Consider the following 27,554-nt stretch of genomic DNA (forward strand, 5'->3'; position numbering starts at 1 on the left):
TTTGGTATCATCTGCTGCCATTACTTACAGAGAGATGGTCATACGGTGAAACTTATTGGCAGCTGGGCAGACACTGACTGATTTGCCACCGCTAATGTCAACCTTTGCGAGGCAGCAGCCTGGGAGGATATCCGTAGTGGCCAGCAGGTGGCTCCCTTCCCAGCCAAAGAAAGAGCCATCAATGTCTTCGATTAACGCACTGTGAGCAAATGGAAAAACCGATTTTCTGGACGAGTTTATGAATGAAAGTCTCTGGGATTTTACCGTGAAGCCACCTAAGACAAATATATGGAAGATGTGGTATGATCAAGAAATAAACAATGGCTGCAACAGAAAAAGAACCATTCTTTAAAGTAGACTTAGGGCAGCACAGTGGTGTAGTGGTTAGCACTTTCACCTAGCAGCAAGAGGGTTGCTGGTTCAAATTCCAACCACAACACTACCTGCCTGGAGTTTGCATGTTCTCCCTGTGCCTGCGTGGGTTTCCTCCGGATACTCCGGTTTCCTCCCACACTCCAAAGACATGCTGGTAGGTTAATTGGATCCTGTATAAAAACAAAATGGCCCTACTGTGTATGTATGTGAGTTAGAGACCTTAGATTGTAAGCTCCTTGAGGACAGGGACTGATGTGAATGTACAATGTATATGTAAAGCACTGCGTAAATTGACAGCGCTATATAAGTACCTGAAATAAATAAAAAGAAAAGATTGATGTGTTATAGGGAACATCTAGAAATGTTAATTGTGCCTAAGCAGTACCCTGAAAAATCAAACTTTTGTCTAAAAGTGGTTGTACAGGCACAAGGTCTTTTACCTTCATGCATTCTATGCATGAAGGTAAAAAACCTTCTGTGAGCAGGAGCCCCACCAGACCCTCATAATACTTACCTGAGCCCCCTCTCAATCCAGCGATGTCCACACGAGCCCTACCTCTCTGGGCTTTTGGCAGCAGGGAGAATTAATCACCTCCAGTGAGCCAATCGGGAGACAGAGGGGCTGGGCCAAGCCGTGGCTCCATGTGTAAATGGATACACAGAGCCGTGGGTTTGGAGCGTGCCTGTTTGGGTGCCCCCAGAGCAAGCTGCTTGCTGTGGGGGGACTTGGCAGGAGGGAGGAGCCAGGAGCACCAGCGTGGGGCCCGAAAAGAGGAGGATCGGGGGAGCTCAGTGCAAAACCAACTGCACAGAGCAGGTAAGAATGACATGTTTGTTATTTTTTTAGAAAAAAAAAAAGAAGACATTATGCTGGCCATACACTAGCCGAAAGATCGTTCGAAAATCTGTAATTTGGTCCGATTGTTCATTTTTTGTCCAGTTAATGGGCACAAATAAAAAATAGTTTTTAACTTTTCAGAGCCGAAAAATCGAAGGAACAGTTTGGAATATTCTGCCGAACGAACGATAAATTGAAAGGTTAATGTGTTTCTCGGCCGAACTGTTTGCACTAGGTGCATGTGACAAACTGAATGAAAAACGTCAATTGAACGATTTATCGTTCAAAATTCGGTCATTACACGATGACACGATCGTCTGCTCTCACGCCCGATTTTTTGTTTTTCGAAAAAATTATTTGGAACGATTTGTCGGCTAGTGTATGACCAGCTTTAGTACCACTTTAAATACTTCTTAACCACTTATGGACTGGAAGGATTTCCCCCTTAATGATGAGGCTACTGCGTTAATTTAACTGACAATTGTGCAGTCGTGCGACGCTGTACCGAAATAAAATGGATATCCTTTTTCCCAATAGAGCTTTCCTTTGGTGGTATTTGATCATCTCTGCGATTTTTATTTTTTGCGCTATAAACAAAAAAAGCGACAATTCTGAAAAAAAAAAAAAAAAGAAACTTTATTTTACATTCTGCTATATAACATTCCAAAAAATAAAAAATAAAAATCGATTTTTTTCATCCTTTTAGGCCAATTTGTATTCTGCTATATCTTTTTGGCAAAAAGAAAATCGTAATAAGCGTATTTTGATTGGTTTGCGCAAAAATTATCGCGTCTACAAACTACGGGAAAGATTTATGTCATTTTTATTTATTTTTTATTTTTTACTAGTGATGGTGGCGATCTGTGATTTTTAGCAGGACTGCGACATTGCAGCGGACAGATCGGACCCCTAACTGACATTTTTGACACTTTTGGGGGGACCAGTGACATTACTACAGTAATCAGTGCTAAAAATATGCACTGTTACTGCACTAATGACACTGGCAGGGAAGGGGTTAACACCAGGGGTGATCAAAGGGCTAAGTGTGAGCCTAGGGGAGTGTTTTCTAACTGTATGGGGGAGGGACTGGAATGAACACAGAGACCTGTGATCCTAAATATCATTTCAGAAAGAACAACGGTCTGCTGTGTTTACAACAGCTGACCGTCGTTCTCTTTCATTGGGGAGCGATTGCGGCTGCCCAGCGGCCATCGCAGCCACTAGCCCCGTGGATCGGCATCCTCGCTGACTAGTGCGGGCGGTCGCAAGCCGCTGGTGGTGCGTGCTCGCCCCCAGGACAGCTCCCGTGAACCGACGTACCCATACTTCGATTTGCGCAGCTGAGCCAGCCTGCCGCAGTATATCTGCAACAGGCGGTCGCCAAGCAGTTAAAATAAAGCAGCGCATCTCCCATGGCTCGGTACTTCTGTCCTTTAGCCAGTTTAATATCACCTAAGGCACTGTAGCCTCTGACTGCTAGTCTCACCATATATGGGGCGAGAGTTGGTGATGTCAGTAGTGTTCTTATCACGGTTCTCTTTGCCGGAGGAGATGCTGTACCTGAGGACTGGAAGTGCAAGCATCTACCTGCTTCTGCTTTATCCGTTCTGTGGACCTGTGCTTCCTCCACCTCAGCTGCTGCTTTTTCAATATAACAGCTTGCTTCCACATTACAGGTCTTCCTTAACAGCAAAATTTGATATGTTCTCATAATATAAAGTAAAGTAAAAAGGGTTGCAAAGTCGCAAAGCAAAAAGTATCAACTGTGACCTAGTACATTTCACTGTTCCCTGTATGGCTATTCTTATAGCGTTTATTAGACCTAGCTTACATTTGTGGTTGGGGGCGGTAATATGATTTACACACACACGCCAGAGGGCAAATTTTAGATTATGTAAAGGAGGACTTTAGGCTGAAATCCTCGCTTGCAATGCAGAACGTTTTGAAATATAGGTTATTAACCACTTTAGGTCCACCTTATAGCAGTTTAACTTCTACAGGGCGTCATCTATATATATGAAATCCGACACTTCGCGCCGCGGGCGCTCACTTTCGCTGTATTTACATGCGGGTGCCGGGTACCCAATGTCCTCTGGCACCCACCGATCATCAGGCAGAAAGACAGAACTGTGATCTGCCTATGTAAACAAGACAGATCACTGTTCTTACAGCAGTGAAGGGATGAAATTTGTGTACCTGAAAAGCAGGGAATAAATTCCATCTCTTCCCCTATTAAAAGCACCTTCCACAGTATAGAAAAACACGGGCTAGGAACACATTTAACCCTTTGATCACCCCTGATGTAAACCCCTTCCCAGGCAGTGTCAATAATACAATGTATTGGTGTCAATGCTTCCCATTAAGTGTCAAAAGTGTCAGTTAGTGTCAGACTGGCCGTCGCAATAAACAGAACTGCTATAAGTCACTGATCGCTGCCATAACTAGTAAAAAAATCCCATAGTTTGTAGACACTTTATCTTTTGGGAAAACCAATCCATTACCAAAAAATATGTAGCAGAATACATATTGGCCTAAATTTATGAAAAAAATTGATTTTTTTCCAATTTTTTTTATTTGATATGTTTTATAGCAGAAAGTAAAACATTTTTTTTTTCAAAATCCTCTGTGTTTTTTGGTTTATAGCGCAAAAAATTAAAAAAACGCAGAGGTGATCAAATACCACCAAAAGAAAGCTCTATTTGTGGGGGGGGGGGGGGGAGGACATACATTTTATTTATTTTATTTGTGTACAGTGTCGCACAACAGCGCAATTGTCAGTTAAAGTAACACAGTGCCTTTTTGCAAAAAACGGCCTGGTCATGAAGGGGGTAAATCTTTCAGAGGTCAAGTGGTTAGGTGAATGCTTTTGGGCCCATTTACATCTATGCACATGAGTTGCTTGATTCTTGTTGTAATAATTGTAGCCCTTTATCACCTCTGGGTCATCTTTTATTTTCCCTAAGGCCTCTTTCATACGTGGCGGATCCACTAGCCCATCTGGGATCGCTCCGTTGATCCCAGCTAAGCCGGCGGATGACAGGTCCATCTCCTCTTACTGTGCAGAGACAGACCTGTCAGAGTCCTGCTCTGTCCTGTCCATTTTCATTCGATCCCATCCGATCCGTCCTGTTGGATGGATGGCGATCGTATCGCCATCCGTCTGTTTTCATTGGATCTTGTCGGATCGGATGGCAGACGGGTGTCAGCGGACACATCTCCGCTGACATCCGCCTCTCCATAGAGGAGAATGGGTGGCCCGATCAGGTCTGCCTGAAAAACGGACAGGCAGACCTGATTGGTATGATCATGAGAAAGAGGCCTAATGCACTGAATGTGTTTTCTGATGTATAGGTTTTAGCGTGCAGAATACAGACATTGTTTACTTATTGTCTGTATGCATATTGTGAGCCCATTAGAAACAACTGCGAATACAGTTTTGGCGTTCCTGTACAAGGAAGTGAAGAGAAATCTCCACAAAGGGAACACAGATTCCAGACTGCAAAAACTTGACAGAGGGTCTATCCCTTTCCCAAATTAAAAAAAAAGAAAGAAAGAAAGTATCCTTGAGTACTTCTTTTCAGCCACTAGATGTCCTCAGTCATTCATTTTCAATGACTGCCAGCATCATTCAAAACATTTCATGGGCCAACCCTAAGCCTGTGACTAGACAGTGAAAAGAGAAGCAGGATAAAGATGAGCTCATCTCTCGGTCACTCTGCTTTCTCCTTCTATTAGCATGCTTTTAAACCGACTGGCTCTGTGGATTGCTTCAGTCTGAGCTGTGCTGTACGGGGGATGCAAGAGGCTGATACAGTATCAAGTCACATTCAGGTACTTCTTGCATTTTCATAAATAAATTAAATGAATATGGAACTGTATTCAGAAAAAGCAGTGTGCAAATGTATATCTCTTTCCCCTCACCTTGTCCCCTCAAACACCCGGAACATGTGCTCAGAGCGCTGCACGTCTGACGGTCAAAGTTCATAAACGTTGTGTTAGAGACGGCCAACTGAAACCTTTTCGGAGTAGTAACACCAGACATCATACAAGCCTTGTCCTGTGAATGAAGAAAAAATTAAAAAGGAAAGTTAGATGTGACCAGGGCCAAGTCAAGGGGTGGGCAGGAGGTGCAGCTGCCTTGGGTGCAATGGTTTATTGCAAGGATGGGGCGCCCTATGCAAGTTGCTTCTGTTACAAGGCTGTCAGGAGTAGTAAAAGCAACATCATTGCTAACCCTAACCCTAAGGGAAAAGGGGGTTACAGTTTTGTATCTCTGCCCTGGGCGCTGGATGACCTTGTCCTGGTGCTGCATGTGACAGTTATTTATTGTAATAAGAACTTGTGATGAAATTACAATATATGACATAAAGTGAACCTGTCAGAACAGAATCATAGGATTTGTCCCTGAGGACTTCTTGTTGAGGTCTGCCAAAGACATCCTTACTTCACTATTTAAAGAATACCTCACCCCAGCATTTCACATTCCTGATACGTGGCGGCTGTACCTTGTACTTGTATGAAAAAAAGTATAAAAAAGGGTAAAGGTGCAGCACTTTTGTGATCGACCGATATCGTTTTTTTAATGCCAATACCGACATTTTGGTCATCGGATATCGGTATCTGCCGATATTTTCGGACATGCAAAAATGTTTTTTTTTTCTAAAGGTACTCCTTGTGGAGGGATCTGGGGGGTCTAAAAGACCCCAAACCCCTCCTCGGCACCGAAAAGCATTCAAAATGCCAAGTTTGGCTGTTTTGAATGCTGTCAGTTTTTTTAATTCAGTGCCGAGTACCCGGAAGTGATGTCATGACATCACTTCTGGGTTTTTTACATGGAGACCCGGGTCTTCTCTTCGGCGGCGGTGGAAGTAGGATGCCCGGGTCTCCTGGTGGGACGGGAGACCCGGGCGAGCCACGGAAGGCGGTGGGAGGGGGGACGTCCCCTCCCGCTCCTTGTAATGACAGCCGAGCGGCTTCTCAGCCGCATCGGTTGTCATTACAAGACAGCCAACCATCGGCCATGGACACCGGTACCGGGATGATGCCTCTAGCTGCAGGCTTCACCACGGTACAAGCACTTTCCTTAAGTATCGGCAATATCGGTAACTTCAGGGGCCGATTCCGATATATCGGGGAAAGTGCATATCGCCCCCCAATATATCGGTGTTGCCGATAATCGGTCGATCCCTACTTTACAATAATAACTAAACATCATAAAGGTCCATATCAACAGAATTCCATAGGAGAAGTCCAGGTAGAGGTAACAATCTTAAAGTGCAGCTACAGTATATAGCATATGCGTGAGGAGACCACACCGACACCTGACTGCCTCTTATCCTCCACTTCAGACCCTCATAACAAAGGTCAACTACACAGTGGGCAGCAATCCAGTGATATCTCCAATATCAATGTTTCCTCTCCAAATATCTTGAACGTCTCCATCGGGACTTTATAAATCCTGTAAAGGGACAAAAGAGACACTCCTCATGGTGTAGAGATCTCAACCAGGTTTATTAATTAGTAAAAATAATGCTCACATGCTAGCGTAAACTCGCATATCTGTTCATAGCAACCAGAAATTCGAGATATTTAGAGAGGAAACATGGATATTGGAGATATCACTGGATTGCTGCACCCTGTATTCGACCTTTGTTATGAGGGTCTGAGGTGGAGGGTAAGAGGCAGTATAATAGGGTGTCTGTGGTGGTCTCCTCTCACATGTTATATAGCTACACTTTAATATTTCTACCTCTTCTGGACATCTCCAATGGATTTCTATGGATATGGGTCTTTATGATTTTTAGTTATTATTGTATAGCCAGAGTTGTATAAAGTACTCAAAACCCATACTTGAGTAAAAGTACAAGTGCTCGATCAAAAAGGGACTTGAGTAGAAGTGGAAGTGCTCGATCAAAAAGTGACTTGAGTAGAAGTACTAAAGTATTCAACATTTTTTGTACTTAAGTGTTGCAAGTAGTTTTTTTTTAAAAATGTTGCTACTCAAGTACTGAAAGTAAAAGTACCAGTAGTTTTGAAAAAAAAAATTGCTACTTAAGTACTGAAAGTAAAAGTACAAGTACTGTGTTATGTAGTTATTAAAGAAAGAAGTCAAACGTTTGAACATCATATTGTTTTTTATTATTTCAAATGCAGCTTTTATTTATACATACAGTAGCTTTTATTTTCGTATGCGCTGATAATACACATGTTTTGAGCTTCATGAAACCTGCCATCTACTGTTCTGGCAGTGGTAATTTTTATTTTAAAGTCAGCACAGCGCTCTACCAGGAAATTCTAGAGCCCTCCATGCTTCCCTCTGCTGACCAGCTTTATGGAGATGCTGATTTCATTTTTCAGCAGGACTTGGCACCTGCCCTCACTGCCAAAAGTACCAATACCTGGTTTAATGATCATGGTATCACTGTGCTTGATTGGCCAGCAAATTCGCCTCATCAAAACCCTATAGAGAATGTGTGGGGTATTGTCAAGAGGCAGAGGCGTAACTAGAACCTTTAGGGCCCCGATGCAAGAAACCATGAAGGGCCCCCCCAGATCCCTGGCCGGGGCCCTTCCCTTCAAGCCCAGGGCTCTTCCCACTAATCCTGGGGCTTTTTACTCTCATTGCATGGCCTTTTATTACGGTCCCGCAGCAGGATCCTTTCACAAGTTCTGCAGTGGGCTCCCTTCCTGCAATCTTGGGGCAATGCCAGGGCCCAGTCACAAGTGTGACCTTTGCGATCCTGGAAGTTCACCCACTGGTTTGCTACCGGGCCCCCTGGAGCATGGGGCCCGGTAGCAATCGCAACCCCTGCAACCCCTGTAGTTACGCCCCTGTCAAGAGGAAGATGAGAGACACCAGACCCAACAATGCAGATGAGCTGAAAGCCGCTTTCAAAGCAACCTGGGCTTCCACAGGCTGATTGCCTCCATGCTACGCTGCAATGATGCAGTCATTCGTGCAAAAGGAGCCCCGACCAAGTATTGAGTGCATACTATACTGTACATGGACTACATTTCATACTATACTGTACATGGACTACATTTCATACTATACTGTACATGGACATACTTTTCAGTAAGCCAACATTTCTGTATTAAAAAATCCTTTTTTATTGGTCTTATGTAATATTCTATTTTTCTGAGATACTGAATTTTCTGTTTTCACTAGCTGTAAGCCATAATCGTCAAAATTAAATGAAAGAAATGCTTGAAATATATCACTCTATGTGTAACACATCTATATAAAATATATGAGTTTCACTTTTTGAAATGAATTACTGAAATAAATTAACTTTTTGATGATATTCCAATTTTATGAGATGCACCTGTATATCTGAAAAACGCTCGATCCTGATGTACTGACGGCCTCGCTCATTTCTTGAGGCTTAAAAATGCCAGGACAGTACAAATACGCCCTAAACGACCCCTTTTTGGAAAGTAGACAGTCAAAGCTATTTAGTAAGAGGCATGGTGAGTTTTTTGTAAGTCATTTTTGTATCAAATATTTTTGGAAAATTAAAAATAACTTTTTTCCACATTTTCTTTTTTTTTTTTACATACAGCCGTGGCCAAAAGTTTTGAGAATGACACAAATATACATTTTCACAAAGTCTGCTGCTTCGCTGTTTTTATATCTTTTTGTCAGATGTTACTATGGTATACTGAAGTATAGTTACAAGTACTTCATAGGTGTCAAAGGCTTTTATTGACAATTACATTAAATTTATGCAAAGAGTCAATATTTGCAGTGTTGACCCTTCTTTTTTTAAGGACCTCTGCAATTCACCCTGGCATGCTATAAATCAACTTCTGGGCCACATCCTGACTGATGGCAGCCCATTCTTGCATAATCAATGCTTGGAGCTCGTCAGAATTTTTTTTTCTTCTGCCTCATGAGGATTGACCACAAGTTCTCAATGAGGTCAAGATATGGGGAGTTTCCTGGCCATGGACCCAACATTTCGATGTTTTGTTCCCCAAGCAACTTGGTTATCACTTTTGCCTTATGACACTGTGCTCCATCATGTTGGAAAAGGCATTTTTGGTAACCAAACTGTCCTTGAATGATTGGGAGAAGTGGCTCTTGGAGGATGTTTTTGTACAATTCTTTATTCATTTGTTCTTAGGAAAAATTGTGAGTGAGCCCACTCCCTTGGATGAAAAGCAACCCCACACATGAATGGTATCAGGATGCTGTTGGCATGACACAGGACTGATGGTAGCGCTCACCTTTTCTTCTCAGGACAAAGTTTTTTTCTGGATGCCCCAAACAATCAGAAAGTGGATTCATCAGAGAAAATTACTTTACCCCAGTCCTCAGCAGTCCAATCCCTGTATCTTTTCTAGAATATCAGTCTGTCCATGATGTTTTTCCTGGAGAGAAGTGCCTTCTTTGCTGCCCTTCTTGACACCAAGCCATCCTCCAAAAGTCTTCGTCACATGCACTCACACCTGCCTGCTAGGGATGATCGAACTTTTGAAAGTTCGGTTCGACCAGAACACCCGAACATCGCGAAAGTTCGGGTTCCAGAACAGCATTGAAATGAATGGGACCCGAACTTCGGTAATCAAAAAACACCATTTTGAAGCCCTAAAACCCAATAAATCCCCCTAAAAGTGCCTAGGGTTCTGGGTCATGCCCCAGGGAATATTAATCACACAAAAAAAAGTTCTTAAAAATTTTCGTTTTTGATAGAGAGCCAATTATTGAAAAATTTATTGAAAAAAAAAAAGATTTCTTTGGATTTAGTGTCGGGGGGGGGGGGGTCCAGAACCAGAAAAAAAGATTGATTGTCTTAGAATTGCAGTAGAGCAGGCATAGGGCTCCGCTATTTTCACACCTGGCCGTTTTTGTTGCAGGCGTTTATTGGGCTTTTTTTGGGCGTCTTTGGAGTCAGGCATAACATCTGAACTTCTGTATAGGGGTATATATACACACACACATATATGTATATATACACATACACACATATAGGTGTGATAGGAGCGGAACCCTATGCCTGTGCTAATGAAATTATTTGCAGGCACGTGGCTCCGCTCCTATCACACCTATATGTGTGTATGTGTATATATACATATATGTGTGTGTGTGTGTGTGTGTGTGTGTGTATATATACCCCTACACAGAAGTTCAGATGTCATGCCTGCCTCCAAAGACGTCCACAAAAAAGCCCAATAAACGCCTGCAACAAAAATGGCCAGGTTTTAAAGTAGCGGAGCCATATGCCTGCTCTACTGCAATTCTAATGCAAACAATCTTTTTTCTATGGCGGTCACCCTGACATGGAAGAGTTTGGTCACCCTGCCATAGCAATCAGAGTCAGTTCAACCTACACTACACTACGGTCACCCTGACACTTAACACTTTCCCTACAGAAACTAGATTATTGAATCTAACTATAATGGAAAATAGTACCCTAACTACACTAGATATCCCTTTCCTCACACTAATAATTGCTAAATGACACTTTTGCAGCAGGAGTAACAGAACTGCTTCCACTCTCTTCCACAGCCCCTGTATTACAGTGCTAGCGATTTGGCGAGGCTATCTTATATACTGGGGGGCGTATTCACTACTGATTGGCCTCTGGACCCCCTAGTCACTCCAATCACATTCCTAGCATCCTCCTGCCCCCTCAATTGGCTTTTACTAATGTTTCTGGTCCAATCACAGGCTTTTAAAGCCCAGTTCCTGTCCCATTAAATTTTGGTCGGTTCTGGTTGCCGAATTCCGAACTTTTTCCGCAAAAAGTTCGGAATTCGGCCGAATTTCGAACAGTCAATGTTCGGGTCGAAACGATGGTCAACCCGAACCGTTCGATCATCCCTACTGCCTGCTGCCATTCCTGAGCAAGCTCTGCAATGGTGGTGCCCCAATCCCAAAGCTAAATCAACTGTAGGAGACAGTTCTGGCGCTTGCTGGACTTTCTTGGGTGCCCTGAAGCCTTGTTCATAACAGTTGAATCTCTCTAATTGAAGTTCTTGATGTTCTGAGAAATGGTTGATTTAGGTGCAATCTTAGTAGCAGCAATAGCCTTGCCTGTGAATCCCTTTTTGTGCAAAGCAATGATGACTGCACGTGTTTCCTTGCAGGTAGCAGGAAGAACAATGATTTCAAGCACCACCCTCCTTTTTAAAGCTTCCAGTCTAATATTCTAACTCAATCAGCATTGCAGAGTGATTTCCAGCTTTGCCCTTGTCAACACTGACACCTGTGTTAACGAGAGAATCACTGACATGATGTCAGCTGGTCTTTTTCTGACAGGGCTGAAATTTAGTGGAAATGTTTAGGGGGATTAAGTTCATTGTCATGGCAAAGAGGGACTTTGCAATTAATTGCAATTCATTTGATCACTCTTCATAACATTCATAACATTCTTGAGTGTTATGAGTATCCAAAATAATATTTATGTCATTCTTTCTTTGTTTTAACGATTTTTTTTTTTACATACTGTGACTAGGACAATACAGTGTTACCATAGTAACATTGTACTACACTTTGGAAGTAATCAGGATTTTTTTTTACACACTCTGATTGCTTATACCAGTGAATTTCACTGGTATAAGCAACCATTTTTACTGAATGAAATGGATTTATTCAGTGTTTACTATTGTGGTTAGCTGTGATTGGCCACAGCTAATCACATGGTGCAGATGGGCTATGATTGGCCCTGTATATACCATGTAATCACTATGACCATTCACAGAGATCGACACAATAGTACACAATGGCATGAATGAAAGCTATCTATTGTGTAAAATTGTCATGTAATCTGCTGTGATTGGTCACAGCAATCACATGTTACCAGCAGTGGATGTACACTAATCACTCATCCACTGTGCGGATGACAGATCGCACCATAGCACGGCCCATGGGGCATGCATGAGGCATGTTACTGGGGAAGACATCATATGACGTCTATCCGGAACAGCACGTGTCCTGCCTGGCCATCATTTGTCTATAGGCCGTGCAGGAACAAGTTAATACTTGTCTTGCTTGGGCTCACTTCTCCCCTGGGAAGCCAGAGAAGAACCCCTGTGTGTGTTCTCCAATACCAGGTATATTACGTGTTCCCCAATACCAGGTACGTCACTTCTCTTCCGCAACACCGGGTATGTACTGCTTTTGCATCTAAGCACTGAAAGTGTGATCGCTACAGTTTATCCAGTTGTGGCTGGATAGCTTAAAGTCGGTTCAGAAGAAAAACTAAAAGTCTGAAGCTACAAAAACTGTGTCTGCTAACTGTTATCAAAAAAACACTTACCTGTCCAGGGATCCAGGGCTGTCCCCACTCGAGTCGGTTCTTCACTGGTCTTTAGGTCCCTGACACCAGCATGTAAAAGTCTTACTAAACCCACAACAGTAAACTTAGTCTTTATATGCAGTAAAGCATGTTTGTTATACTCACTGAGGAACTAAAGGGGTTAATCCTCCGTATTGTGCAAAAAGGCTGTTTGATCCTGTCTTCTTTAATCCTCCCCTCCTTCCACTGTCCCCCGATATATTCCTTATAACACAGAGTCTATGGAGTCAGGCTTCACATGCTCAGTTTGGTGTGTATTGCTAGAGAGGTTTATTTATTTATTTTTTTTTATCATGGGAGGGTGCATGTGATCAGCACAGGGCCAATCAGCACTGTCCAGACAGAGGGTCAGGGATCTTGAAGTCTCATAGGACTGTCAGAAAACCTTCCATAGAACAAGCTTTAACCAGTGCTTGGCTGGACACCAATAGAAGTCACAAGACTGCTACAGTATCCCACAAAAAAAAAAGTACACCCTTCACATTTTTGTAAATATTTTATTATACCTTTTCATGTGACAACACTGTAGTGAGTGTACAGCTTGTATAACAGTGTAAATTTGCTGTCCCCTCAAAATAACTCAACACACAGCCATTAATGTCTAAACCGATGGCAACAAAAGTGAGTACACCCCAAGTGAAAATGTCCAAAAAAATGGTATTGATCAGTTTATATTTACTAAAATAATTGCATTCCATGTTCTCTGTACTGTGGGAGACCAGATATAGTGAATGCAGGGTCCTGGGTTTAGTAACACTTTAACTGTAGGAAACTTGCTGTGACTCCTTGCGGCTTCACAGCCGGCTGCCTACTGCACATGCGCAAGTGGGCTGCACTTTGTGAATGATCCCGCAACTTTCTGGGACCTGTGACATTGCCCAGAAGGCTGCGGGCAAGGAGGGCAATTTGTAACAATCGTGAAAAAATATTTATATATGTAAAGTCCTCCAATTGATCCAGATAATCTCAAATAGCCAAAGATCAAGCTTCCATCAATAGTGGATCTTCAATCTTGCTAATCTTAGACCGATATGTGAGGGTGAAATAGAAGAAATAGCCTCTTACCAGATAACACTAAACAGTGAGCCTTATTGGTGAATAGGCACTTTCCACATGTGAACAAATGAAATCAAGTGAGGTGACACCTTGGTGGTAGTGCAAACTTCTTACCAGAAGTATGTAGAGGGTAGGTATAAACCTCTGTTGTTTATGTGGATGCACCAGATAGAGGGTATCCAATGGCGGCTTCAATGCGTGGGCTGAATGTTTCTCCACTCCACCATATCCAACTCACCATTGTGGCTGGTGATACTGTACTCTAATGTAGCTCCCCATAACAAAAGATATAAAGTGCCAATAGTGCATTATCCTTTTAAAAAAACTTTATTAAAAAAGAAACACACTTACATGGCAAATGGAAGGAACTGGGCATAAACAATGGTTCCAAGTGTACCGAACGTGACCGCCTGCAGTGCGGAACACGTGGTGTGGCGTGGCTACTCCCCCCGATGCGTTTCTCCTTATCAGGCTTCAGCTGGGACCGGAGCCACACAAATAAACAACAATGCATGTGTAACATGATAAGGTATGTCTCTTCTCTTCCCCAATACCAGATATGTCACTTCTCTTCCCTAGGTGAATTGAGTAGTAGGGAAGTAAGGGAATGTAAGTATAATTAGTTATGGGGCCACGGTTGGAGTCAACCCTTTGCCTTGCTCTGTGTGGACAAAGCTCACATTCACTTCATGGAAGAGTTACCTTTATGCTGCTCAAACATCTATGATGCTGCTGTTATAGCAAATTACTGCATTCACTTTCACAACCCTGGAAGCAAAATGAAGCAGTATGTCCTTCAATTTGGCTTCATTTGCATCTATACAGCCAATATTTCCCAGCCCTGCTCTAATGCAGAGGGGACATAAGACAGACTGGGCTGTCTTGCTATAGTTTGGTTGATAGTTTTTGTATGGTCTTGGTATGGTAGATGATCTTGGTATGGTCTTGGTATGGTTGATGGTTTTGGTAAAGACCTGGTATGGCCTTGGTATAGTAGGATAGATGGTCATGGTAAGATATGGTAGATGGTCATGGTATGATCTTGTTATGGTAGATGATCCTGGTATAGCCGTGGCATGTTAGGGTAGATGGTCTTGGTATTATATAGTAGACGGTCTTGGTATGGCCTTATACCTGTGTATAACTGTGCCTTATGAGCTGCTATGGAAATACTCTTCTCAAAAAACAGTGTTCCTATATAAAATTGTCTTGGTATGGTCTTCTATATAACTTTGCCTTATGAGCTGCCATGGAAACATCTACTCAAAAAACAGTCTTCCTATTTAAAATGTGCTATCCAAAATACCATATCTATATAGTGCATCACTTTTCTACTCTTATACAAGACAATACTGGATTCTTGGTGCTAATATAATTCCACAGGATGGGACAAAAGCCTTCTTTTACATAGTTACATAGTTACATAGTAGGTGAGGTTGAATAAAGACAATAGTCCATCCAGTTCAACCTGTGTAGGTGTGTGTGGCTGTACTCATCTCACATACCCCTGAATGTTCTGATCCTTGAGATGTAAGTCTAAGAGTCTTTTGAAAGCCACCATACTACCCGCAGAAACCACCTCTTGTGGTAGAGAATTCCACAATCTTGTAGCCCTAACAGTAAAGAACCCCCACGTTGCCTGTGGTTAAAACGCTTCTCCTCTAATCGCATTGTATGCCCTCGAGTCCTCATGCAATCCCTTCGAATGAACAGCTTTTTTTCTAAGCTGGGATCCCCATTAAGATATTTATAAATTGCTATCATGTCCCCCCTCAGACGTCTCTTCTCCAGGGAGAATAAATCGAGCGATTGTAGACGCTCTTCATAGTCAAGGTCCTCCAATCCCCTAATTAGTTTAGTTGCCCTTCTCTGGACTCTCTCCAGCTCCAACACATCCCTCCTGAGGACTGGCGACCAGAACTGGACAGAATACTCCAGATGCGGTCGGACCAGAGTTTTATAAAGTGGAAGGATTATAGTCTTATCTCTGGAATACATCCCTTTCTTTATGCATGCTAATATTCTGCTGGCTTTGGCAGCTGCCGCTTGACATTGCATGCTGTTGCCTAATCTATCATCAACCAAGACTCCCAGATCCTTCTCCATTTTTGATTCCCCCAAGGGTTCCCCTCCTAACGTGTATTGTGTTTTTATGTTTTTAGTCCCCAAGTGCAAAACCTTACACTTCTCCACGTTAAACCTCATTTGCCATGTCGTTGCCCACTCTGTAATTTTGTCCAGGTCATTCTGTAGGATATCTGCTTCATGCTGTGCAGTTATTGCCCTGGCCAATTTTGTGTCATCTGCAAAAACTGATAACGCACTACTGATCCCGTCCTCAATGCTGTTTATGAATAAATTGAACAAGGTTGGTCCCAGGACTGAGCCCTGGGGCACCCCGCTTACAACCTCAGACCAGTCTGAGTATGCGCTGTTTATTACCACCCTTTGGACACGCCCTTTAAGCCAATTCCGTATCCAAGAGCAAACCCTGCTGTCGATACCTGCAGACCTTATTTTATGAATTAAGCGCTTGTGGGGAACTGTATCAAACGCCTTAGCGAAATCCAAGTACACCACATCCACTGGTCTCCCCCTATCTAGCTCACAGCTTACCTCCTCGTAGAATGCTAAGAGATTGGTTTGACAAGAACGCCCATTTGTAAACCCGTGCTGATTACTGCTGATGATGTTGTTGTCTTTAGCAAACTCTACGATATAGTCCCTTATCATCCCCTCCAGAAGTTTACATACTATTGATGTCAAACTGACAGGCCTATAATTTCCCGGGATATGCCTCTGGCCCTTTTTGAATATCGGAATCACGTTAGCTTTCTTCCAATCCCCTGGTACATCTCCTGTCCTAATACTGTCAGCAAAGATCAGGAACAGTGGTCTGGATATAACCTTACTGAGTTCCTTGAGTACTCTCGGATGTACGCCATCCGGGCCTGGTGATTTGTTTGTGTTAAGTTTATCCAGCCTTTCCCTGATTTCACCCTCTGTTAGCCATAGTGGCAAATCCTGTGTATTACTACTAACCATACAGTCATGGTCAGTGTACCCCTCCGTTTCCTGTGTAAAGACTGACGAGAAAAAAGCATTCAGCACGGTTGCTTTTTCAGTGTCCTCTGTAACCATCCCCCCATCATCGCTAATTATGTGTGCAATATGCTCTGCCCTAGTTTTTTTGCTGTTGATATATTTAAAGAATTTCTTTGGGTTTTTTTTACTATCCTCCGCTATTTGTCTCTCAAAGTTGATTTTAGCCATTTTGATTTCGTGTTTACTTTTCTTATTTGCCTCCTTGTATTGCTCGAAAGCCAATACAGTGCCCTCTGATTTATATTTCTTGAAAGCCAATTTTTTTCCCCTAATAAGTTTTTTAACGCTACGGTTTAGCCAGCCAGGTTTGGCTTTGTCTCTTCTAAATTTATTTCCCATAGGAATGCACTGCAAGATGCCTTTGCCTAATATGTTCCTAAAGCATTCCCATTTTTCCTCTGTGGTCAGTGATCCCAAGGTTTGGTCCCAGTTTACCCTTTCCATCAATGAGTACAATTTTGGAAAGTTTGCCCTTCTGAAGTTTAGGGTTCTTATGTTCCCCACTTGCCTTGTTATATTGTTATTTATACTAAATGTGATCATCCTGTGATCGCTAGAGCCCAGGTTGTCCTGAACTACTACCTCCGAGATTATGTCTGGGTCATTAGTGATCAATAGATCCAGGACTGCATTTTCTCTAGTCGGAGAATCCACCAACTGTGACATGTAATTATCCAGTAAGGTTTCTGTGAATAGGCGGGCCTTCTGTGAGTGTGCAGTCCCCTCATCCCAGTCAATGTCAGGATAATTGAAGTCCCCCAATATGATGACTGATTCCAATTTTGCCACTTTACTCATTAGTGCTAAGGATTCCAGCTCTACCTCCTCCCCTTGGTTAGGTGGCCTATAGCAAACCCCCACAATTACTTTCCCCTTTTCTCCTTCCCTATGGAGTTCAACCCACACAGATTCTAACTCCATACTCATCCCTTCCGTAATGTCACTCCTTTCTATCACCTTTATATTGTTCTTGACATAGAGACATACCCCTCCCCCTCTTTTTCCTACCCTGTCCTTCCGGTACACCGAATACCCTTGGATATTGGCCAGCCAGTCATGTGAGGGGTCGAACCAAGTCTCTGTTATTCCCACAAGTGATTGTAAGGTCAATTTATCCAGGTGAGGACACAATTGGTGGTGGTCACAAACTTTATTGAAGCATGCTGGGTGAATCAAAACAATACACAGGATTGTGTAAGACCCCGTTCACACTGGGGCGACCTGTCAGGCGACCTGGTCGCCTGACAGGTCGCCGTAGGTCGCCTGCCATAGAGTAGCTGTGGACCCGTTCTAAAAGGGAGCGACACAAGTCGCTCCGACTTAGAAAAAGGGTCCGGAGCTTCTTTGGGGCGACCCGGAGCGACCTGCATTGACTTCAATGTTATGAAGTCCGTGCCGGCCGCTCCGAGATCACGGTGCGAGCTGCGCACCACGACCTGTTGGGTCGCCTCGGCAAGTAGCGTAGCCCCAGTGTGAACGGGGTCTAAGAGACTTTATTAATTGTTTGGTAAACCAGAAGTCACAGGATTCCTCAGAGACTTTATTTTATTTTATTGCTTTTGTTGTGGTTATTTATGGTGTATTAATACTGCACGTAGAATAGCAGAGTGAAAAGAGCTGCACTACTGTATGTAGATATGGTATCTTGGTATGGTCTTGATATGGTATGGTAGACAGTCTTGATATGAATATGGTAGAAGTTAACAAAACAGGTTCTCTTTAGTATCATTAGATGTATGTTCACATTACTTCTAGAGAATAAACATTAACAGACGGTGAGGAAAAACACCATAATGATCACATTCCTATTTTTGCTAACTAGCTAATCTGATTTCCAGCAATTATTTGTACGAAGAGACATATTTTTTAATTCCAGATATTTATCTTACAATAAGTCCCATTGCCTCGGTGGCAGAAGCGAGGAACGTGAATGTCACTGCTACCTAATTGATGCAAAGTAGACATCCTTATTAATGGGAGCGTTACATAAATTAAGATGCAAATTATGTCACAGGGGATGTTATTATGAGATAACAAAGATAATAACAATTATAATTGAACCCCTGGCAAAACTCACGGCAAAGTGTCTCATTTCCCCAAGGTTTCCAACACGCGCACTGCGCGAGCTGCTGAATTTACCAGGAATATTAAAAGCCACATGTGCTGCCGGAGCTATTTCAGTCTTTCCGGGGCTGGAAAGGACCATTCAGCCAACAATAGCAAAAAAAGAAAAGAGGACTGCGCCTCTTTCACAAAAAACCCTGCACACCTCAGGAACCTGACCTAGAAACAGCGGTAATGAAGTCACAGCGGTTTAGTTAGGCTAAAAATACACTGGAGTTATGAGAAGTCATTTCCATCAGTGTGCAGCCATGCAAAAGATTTCCCATGCTTAAAGAGACACTGTCACTTTGCCAATTTATGTCTGCACATAGCCCACCCCCCCAGGCATGTATAGTTACCCAGCCATACTTCCTTGGTGCCTCACAACACTTCTGGAGCCCAGGATACCAGAGCAGGGATTTAGGGTATGCAGGAACATGTGGCTTTGCCTATGTGACAGTACTTGTGCCTGAGCAGCCAATCACCAAGGCCAAACACTTTAGAGCGTGGGGTGCCATGATGCCATCCCCATGTCCAAGATCTGATACCAGTGGGGTTTAGGGATGGGCTAAGTTTCGGGCTGAACCCATAGGAGCCTGCCCCATCAATCAACTGCAGCCATGCCACATGTAACAAAGGAGCAGGGATTCTGGTAACATCAATGACCTATGGCCACATGCCCATATTTGGACAATGTCATTGATCAAATTGCAGATCCTTGCCTAATTCTGTTCTGGAGAATTTAATATAGGCCAGTATTTTCTAAATGTATGCAAAGTGGGGTGGAGGAATTGCACGTCCTCAAATCACTTGATCAGTCTAAGGCTGGGTTTACATCTTTCCGTGCACAGTTACGCACATTAAAACTCTTTATACTTTAATGCATTACAAGGTATTGTACGTGTGCATATGTGCGGTGTGTATGTACTTAAGGGAAACCCAATGCCCATATGCAATGTCAGTTGCTCTGCAACTATATGAATGTACCTATGTTGCAGTTTACTGTGTTGGTCAAAAGTAATGCATATACACCACATTGTCAGAAGTATTGGGACACCTGCCTTTACACGCACATGAACTTTAATGGCATCCCAGTCTTAGTCCGTAGGGTTCAATATTGAGTTGGCCTACTCTTTGCAGCTATAACAGCTTCAACTCTTCTGGGAAGGCTGTCCACAAGGTTTAGGAGCGTGTCTATGGGAATGTTTGACCATTCTTCGAGTTCTAACCTCAACCCAATAGAACGCCTTTCAAATTAATTAGAGCAGAGACTGTGAGCCAGACCTTCTCGCCCAACATCAGTGCCTGACCTCATAAATGCGCTTCTAGAAGAATGGTCAAACATTCCCATAGACACATTTCTAAACCTTGTGGACAGCCTTCCCAGAAGAGTTGAAGCTGTTATAGCTGCAAAGGGTGGGCCAACTCAATATTGAACCCTACAGACTAAGATTGAGATGCCATTAAAGTTCATGTGCGTGTAAAGGCAGGCGTCCCAATACTTTTGGTAATAGAGTGTATGTTGAAGTTTACTGTGTTGGACAAAAGAGATGTATATAAGTTGCTATGTGCCTTTGGAGGGAATAGCTTCCTTGACACAACATACATCAATGCACAAACAATGCTTTAAGACATACAGTAGGACAGAGGAGTGCGAATAGGCTGTAAGTGTTATAAGAAAAGTTGCAGTTCGGACATGTCTTTAGACCCCATGCACATTGGGTGTTTAGCCCTGCTGAATGGGGCTATGTGGTTTAGCTGCGGCAGTAGAACACAGATGCACCTCCCAGCCCTGTTGTCAACAGCTGGTCAGACTCAGCCAGACATGAGAGTAAGAACTCCAGGCCCCTTTGTACTAGAGCTCACTTGAAAACGAATTACTAAATAAATGGATTCTTGTAATCTGACGCCAAGCTCTGTGCAGCAGCTACACTATATGACCAAAGGTTGGTGGACACCTGACCTTTACACTTACTGTACATATGACCTAAAGTATGTGGGCTTCCCCCCAAATTATTGCATTTAGGGGTTTACGGTGAAGAACACTGTTAATTGTACAATGTACAGTACATAAACATTTTGGACAATTTTGTGTTTCCAACCTTGTGGAAACAGCTTGGAGAGGCACTTTCTGTTCCACAAAGACTGTGCCCCTGTGTACAGAGCCAGCTTCATAAAAACATGGTTTGATGAGTTTGGTGTGGAGGAGCTCCAGTGGTCTGCACAGAGTCCTGACGTCAACCCTATTGAACTTTGGGATGAAGTTAACACCCTAATTGAGACAACATCCGTACTTCACAAACTCTCTTTTGGCTAAACAGGCACGATTCCCCAAAGACACATTCCAAAATCTTGTTGAGAGCCTTTCTAAAAGAGTGGAAGCTGCAAATGAGGGAACTCCATTGTAATTTTGATGAATCTTCACATTTTTTTAGTTATCTTTATTCTCTCTTTTTTTTTGTTTTCTATCTCTGCTGTGTATTGTGAAGTTGTTTGAACTCATGATTTTAGGCCTGGCTGATAGAGTGATTTTGGAACGGTGGCCTCTTGTAGATAGATTATCCATCATTCTGAACTTTCTCCTTTGATCACTATAGCTCTGGCCAATGATCCAACTAATGTTCAGAGCCTTACGCTGCCTACAGGCAGGAAGTAATGAATGCAGGATCTGGCCACTGAGCAATCTACTAACTGAGGAGAACTTGTATCTTTATGCCTAAAGACAAGGATGGGGGGCAGCTGAGGGTACTAGCTGTTACAGGGTAAAAAAAGGCCTACATGAATGTTCTCCAACCCAACTGGGCATAGTGGGAACAGGCCAATTTTACAACCTCTATAATGAAATCCAAGGTGCTTTACTTTGAAAATACCTCCCATACAATCCTGTCTCATTATTACCCTTTAAATATGTGCAGCACTACTACCGCGAGGACTGCTGATGACTGGTTTCCCCGCTCCTACACAGCCAGGCGACAAGCAGTTCCCACTTTCATCTAGACACAAGGAACAGTGTTTCAGCTTGGTTTTTGTTGTCTTATTAGGGGTAATACCTTGGATTGTGGAATAGGAATTATGGGATGCCCAGCTTGACTGAAACAATAAAGGGGGACAAATTCCTCCCTATGTACAAGATCCTAAGCTGTCCTCCTTCCTGGACACTGACAGTCTCTAAAAATCAAAATGCAAAAGCCCCTTAAGGACTAGGAACTCTCAAAGTAGCAGACTGTGCTGTAAGCTGCATACAGGAGTATGTCCAGCTCCACCGTAGAACTGCTCCCAGCTCTACTTCCTGCAGGAACTACCAGCCCACCTGGCTGCTTTTCCACCAGCTCATCTTGATTTTCCGAAGATCTACTAGGGCAAAGGATGGGAAAGTTAAGCACAACACAGTTCTGCTGAAAGGCTTGCTACATGTTAGGATTTTTCCAAGACAGCCCAAGCCCAGCCTGGAGGCAGATCCACCCCCCCTCCCCAAACCCAGGGGTCCATTCTAGGCCACCAACAGACTACTTAGCACTCCATCTTCCACCCGACTTCCTACTGGCATTGGGCCCCCATATTTAAGGGCTGACCTAGCCACCCTGCCAGAGCATTCTGCCTGGGAATTGGCCAAGTTCTCTCAAGTATGCAGATCAGTCTTCTTCACCTCTGCCAACTAACTTCTAGATATTCTCCAAACTTCAAGATTCAGGGTAAAGCACAAGAGGCCTGCATCTGTGAGTCATCCAGCCTGACCTGCAGTAAAGGCTGACCCAATCTCAGACTCACAAACTAACTGCGAGTCATACATAAATTTGCCAGAAGGGATGAGCGAACGGTTCAGCCGGAGCATGAGTTCGGGCAAAACATTTTCCTGTTTGGCCATTCGCTGAACACCCGAATTTGCAGGGTGTTCGCTGGGTGTTTGCCCCGACAAACACCCTGCAATGCACTGAGTTCTGCACAATGCATTCTGCGCCATGATTGGGCAAAGCTTTGCCCAATCAAGGTGCAGTGTAAGCTGGTTTTTAAGGAGTGGGGTTGGGAAGCCAGCCGTGCCATCCTTAACAACCGGTGAGTCATCAGTTGTCAATGCATTTCCCCATTAACAGCTTATTAGAAAAAAAAAAGTGCCGGTATGGTTCAGGGGCTCGCTCGCCAACCCCTTTCCTAGTCTGCCAGGCTGCATGCCTGGATAAGAGTCTGGTATAGATTTGGGGGGGGACCCCACAGCGTTTTCGTTTTGCTGGCAATTGTAACCACAAGTCATTTTAAATGAGATTCGACTCGTTTTTTTTTTTTTTTCTTTAGAAACATCATTTTTGCTGTAGCACGTGTTATTAAAGCTACAGATGCGCCACTTTACATGCACATTAGGGAAGCCCCTAGGCACTATATTTAAAGGACTTTTTCATTTTTATTATTGCACTTTTAGCATAATTAAAATCACTGCTCCTGTAAAAACGATTTTTTTTTTTTTTTAAATTAATAAATGTCCCCCAGGGCAGGACTCAGAGACCCTTACCCCTTTTATGGCCAATTACTTGCATATAAGCCTTCAAAATGGGCACTTTTGATTTTTCCTGTTTGGCTCCTATAGACTTCAATGGGGTTCACTGTTCGGGTTAGAACATTTTCCCTGTTTGGGAGTTCTGCTGTTTGAGGTGTTTGGCCCATCCCTATTTGCCAGTACCAATCTAGTAGCACACTAGAGGTTGCTGCACTTGATTGAAAGGCTCAGTAACCAATCATAAAGGCAGAAATGGTAGGAGAGAGTCGGACAGCCATCTACTTTTATTTATCAGTATTTGTGTATCAAAGTACCCTCAGATTCAGAAACTGTTAGGGTTTGGTATGAGGTTAAAAGGTATGTGCATTAGTATTCCTGTTGCACACTTGTAGTATTAATCATATTGAAAGGTTTTCTGTAATTTTGAATAGAGTTAGGGGGATTAGAACGTCTGCCAGTGCCCTCATTGGAAAGCAAACCCTTTATTATTTGTGTGGTTACCGGACAGGACATGAAGGGAAATCATCCTCAAAATCTTCCCTACACTATCCAAAATAAATACATTTTTGGCATGGGGAGGCATGAAATGCAAAAATTAACTTGTGTATTATTTTGGCCAGACTCATTATGAGGCCCATGGACATCAGTTCAAGTCAAGTTCACTTTCTGTCAAGTCAGTGTTGGAGTGGATTTTTACCCATTTCTAATGTCCAGTTCTGGTCGCCAGTCCTCAGGAGGGATGTGTTGGAGCTGGAGAGAGTCCAGAGAAGGGCAACTAAACTAATTAGGGGATTGGAGGACCTCGACTATGAAGAGCGTCTGCAATCGCTCGATTTATTCTCCCTGGAGAAGAGACGTCTGAGGGGGGACATGATAGCAATTTATAAATATCTTAATGGGGATCCCAGCTTAGAAAAAAAGCTGTTCATTCGAAGGGATTGCATGAGGACTCGAGGGCATACAATGCGATTAGAGGAGAAGCATTTTAACCTCAGGCAACGTGGGGGGTTCTTTACTGTTAGGGCTACAAGATTGTGGAATTCTCTACCACAAGAGGTGGTTTCTGCGGGTAGTATGGTGGCTTTCAAAAGACTCTTAGACTTACATCTCAAGGATCAGGACATTCAGGGGTATGTGAGATGATTACAGCCACACACACCTACACAGGTTGAACTGGATGGACTATTGTCTTTATTCAACCTCACCTACTATGTAACTATGTAACTATGTAATGTGCATATAACAAGCCATACATGTCAAGCACCAAGAAGTATTTCCCAGAAGTAGCATGTACAGTATATTCTGTATGCTATGCTTATCCCCAAGATTTTGTATATCGCACTAATCCCTAGAGAGCGTGAAATAATAAAATACAGTTCAAGCCATCACCTATATGCTTCAGGACAAAAAAACACTGTGTTATTATTAGTCGAGCTAATAAAATACAATATTTTTTTGCCGTTATTAAACATGCTGAAGGATTGAGACATGAGTAAAAGTGAAGCCGGGAATCTTACTTTTATCAAATTTGTCTCCACAGCTTAGAGCTATACTCGCCTTGTTTTTTGATATGGCAACAGCATAGCGGACGGGTTGGTCTTAGTGGAACTGTCAAAAGGTTATTTATGCCTGCTAACTCTGAACGGAAAGATTAAATTTCATCACTTACCTCACCATCAAAATGGCCAAGCAATAAACTATCTGAAATCTCGGTGTTCCCTCTACTTTCGCTGATATTAATCCCAAATTCTTGGCAGGAGTAGATCTTGAAGCCTTTAAATGAGATGTTTCCACACCGAGAGATCTAGGCAGTAAAAGCATATTGACAGCTAACGGCACGGTAAAGATTTTCTCCATATTAACATACGGCTTTTGTACTGAGGCAGGGGAAGCTTCAACATAAAAGTCAAGTTTTTGTCCCTTAGCCTTGTCTTGTGGGCTTTCTGTAAAAGTTAAGCTACTCTACTGTAAAGGACCCTCTTGATAACAATAAACCAAACATTTAAGGTATGCAGCTGCTGTGCAGTTTTATTGGAGGACTTGTACTGCACCCTTATGCATCTTAGTTATAACATTTGTTGGTACATTCATGTTTATAACAAATCAAAGAGACCGATGAAGTTTGCTCTTCATGAGGGTGGTGCAGGACCTCTGTGCTGGTCATGAGTCAGCACGGTCCTTGATGACCACATTGAAGGCCCCTTGACCGGCCTCCCTCCTAGGGAAAGGGAGCCTTGACTGCTGGAAGCTTAGCAACTACTTGGGCATTAACCTAAAACAGGGAGGTTAAGTGGCTTCAATGGGATTGGCCACTAAGGCTCAAGGTGACTGGGTGGAGCCTTAACTCTAGAAAGGGCTACGCAAGGGAATTGTCCCACCACTGTGAGGAGGATCTGATGTCACAAGAGTTGACCACTCACCCGCCCTTTGTGAGTGTCGTCACAGCTTTAATGGCGGTTTTACCTTGCCAGCAATGGATAATGCTTTTTGGGCCATGTCCTCAAGTTTCATTTTGGGATCAGTTTAATGCCTGTCTTGCACTGATAGTGGAGACAGGCCTCTTATGGCACTTTTCCACTGCAAGTACCGGCTCGGCTCTACTCGGCCCTGTTTAGTTTTCCACTGCATGGTACGGCGTTGGAACGGTTCGGTACGGTTTGGTATGGTTTACTTTTCCACTAAAGTAGTACTAAAGTAAGTGGGTGGGATAACAATGATTCTCTGACCAATCAGTGGCTAGTAGTGACAAACAGTCAAGGCTGGTACCGGTACGGCCCTGTTGGAACCACAATCGAGGTGGTACTGTTTAAGCGAGCCGTACCATACGGTTCCATGTAGTGGAAAAGCGCCGCCGTACCGTATCATACCGAACCGTTCCTACACCGTACCATGCAGTACAAGCAATGGAAAAGCACAAAAGAGAGCCGAAGCATTGTGTTTTGTTATGGATGCTCACGGTATAACTGTGACAGACATTTTTATGTGGTATGTTGAAAATTGTTACAGTTGGTTAATTCAATAAAGCTGTGGCCTTGCCCTTATTCCAACTTAAATCAGTCTGGTGTCTTTTTGGAGGGTAAGGTAAGGGTTTGGGAGTGGTTAAACGCACCTACGCTTCTCAGCAGTCATGCCTTTCACAGCTACCACTTATTGTTAATTGGAAAAAAAAATACCCACCTTCATTCCAGAGCGGTCCTGCAAAGTATTTATTTTATGCCACCAAATCTGACAGCTAGTACCATTTAACCCACTTCCTCTTCACCCATGCTGTCATGGACCCCCCCAGGCTGTGACTGGACAGTAAAGGGTATATAGCACAGTGATGATCTCATCTCTCTGCTCTCTCCTCCTAGCATCATGTTCCTGCTGGTCAGCACCTGAACTGATTGGCTCCCTGTGCTTCTTCTACCTCTCATACGCTAAACTCTGCTGTACATGGAACTGCAAGAGGCTAAAACCAAGTAAATTTCAGGAACTTACACTGCTTGGGTGATGTCTTTCAGAAAACAATAGCTGGCACTGCAAATTCATCCTAACATGGATAGGGAAATCAAATTACTTCTTTTGTTCTGCTTGTGGGGCTGAACGAGAGAAACCCAAACATGTATCACCAGCCTAAAGCCTACCTCCAGCTCTGTTATCTATTTAAATAGTTTTTTTTTTGGGTCAAGCTGGCCCAAACAAACAATTTATTTTATTAACTAACTGCTTAACCGCTTGCCGACCGCCGCACGACTATTTACTGCGGCAGTCAGCCCCGTTCAGGCAAAACGACGTAGGGCTACGTCGCTCGCCCACGGGCCTCTAGGGGGCGAGCGCCTGCCTTCCCCATGCTAGTGACCGGTGGCTCTGATGTCCGCCGGTCACTCGCGATCTCCCGCTGACGAGGGAGAAAAGCAGGCGGCTGATGTAAACAAAGCCGCCTGTCATTCTCCCTGGTGTAACTGCACAGATCATACGATCCTGCTATGTAGGATCATATGTCTCTGTGGTTACATCACAAGCCACGCCCCCCACAGTTAGAATCACGCCCCTAGGGATACATTTAACCCACTGATCACCAATAAAGTTAACCCCTTCCCTGCCAGTGTCATTTTTACAGTAACAGTGCATATTTATAGCACTGATTACTGTAGTAATGTCACTGGTACCCCCAAAAGTGTCAAAAATGTCAGTCAAGGGTCCGATCTGTCCGCCGCAATGTCACAGTCCCGCAAAAAAAAATTGCATATCTGCCGCCATTACTAGTAAAAAAAAAAAACAATAAAAATGACATAAATCTCCC

The 27,554-nt window shown here is 43.3% G+C and overlaps 1 protein-coding gene across 3 annotated transcripts in view; it reads right to left on the minus strand.

Moving 5' to 3' along the window:
* The window catches only part of PKHD1 (PKHD1 ciliary IPT domain containing fibrocystin/polyductin), a 1,006,139-nt gene that overhangs the window by 446,593 nt on the left and 531,992 nt on the right, over positions 1-27,554 (minus strand). For all 3 annotated transcript variants that reach the window (XM_082249887.1, XM_082249888.1, XM_082249886.1), the window contains exons 45-47: positions 24,939-25,073; positions 5,135-5,270; positions 29-275 (exon numbers count right to left, since the gene is read on the minus strand). In XM_082249887.1, the coding sequence (XP_082106013.1) occupies positions 29-275; positions 5,135-5,270; positions 24,939-25,073 (518 nt within the window). The remainder of the gene's footprint in view (positions 1-28; positions 276-5,134; positions 5,271-24,938; positions 25,074-27,554) is intronic.

The sequence above is a fragment of the Pelophylax lessonae genome (assembly GCF_965119305.1).
Source record: "Pelophylax lessonae genome assembly, chromosome: 3".
Lineage (NCBI taxonomy): Eukaryota > Metazoa > Chordata > Amphibia > Anura > Ranidae > Pelophylax > Pelophylax lessonae.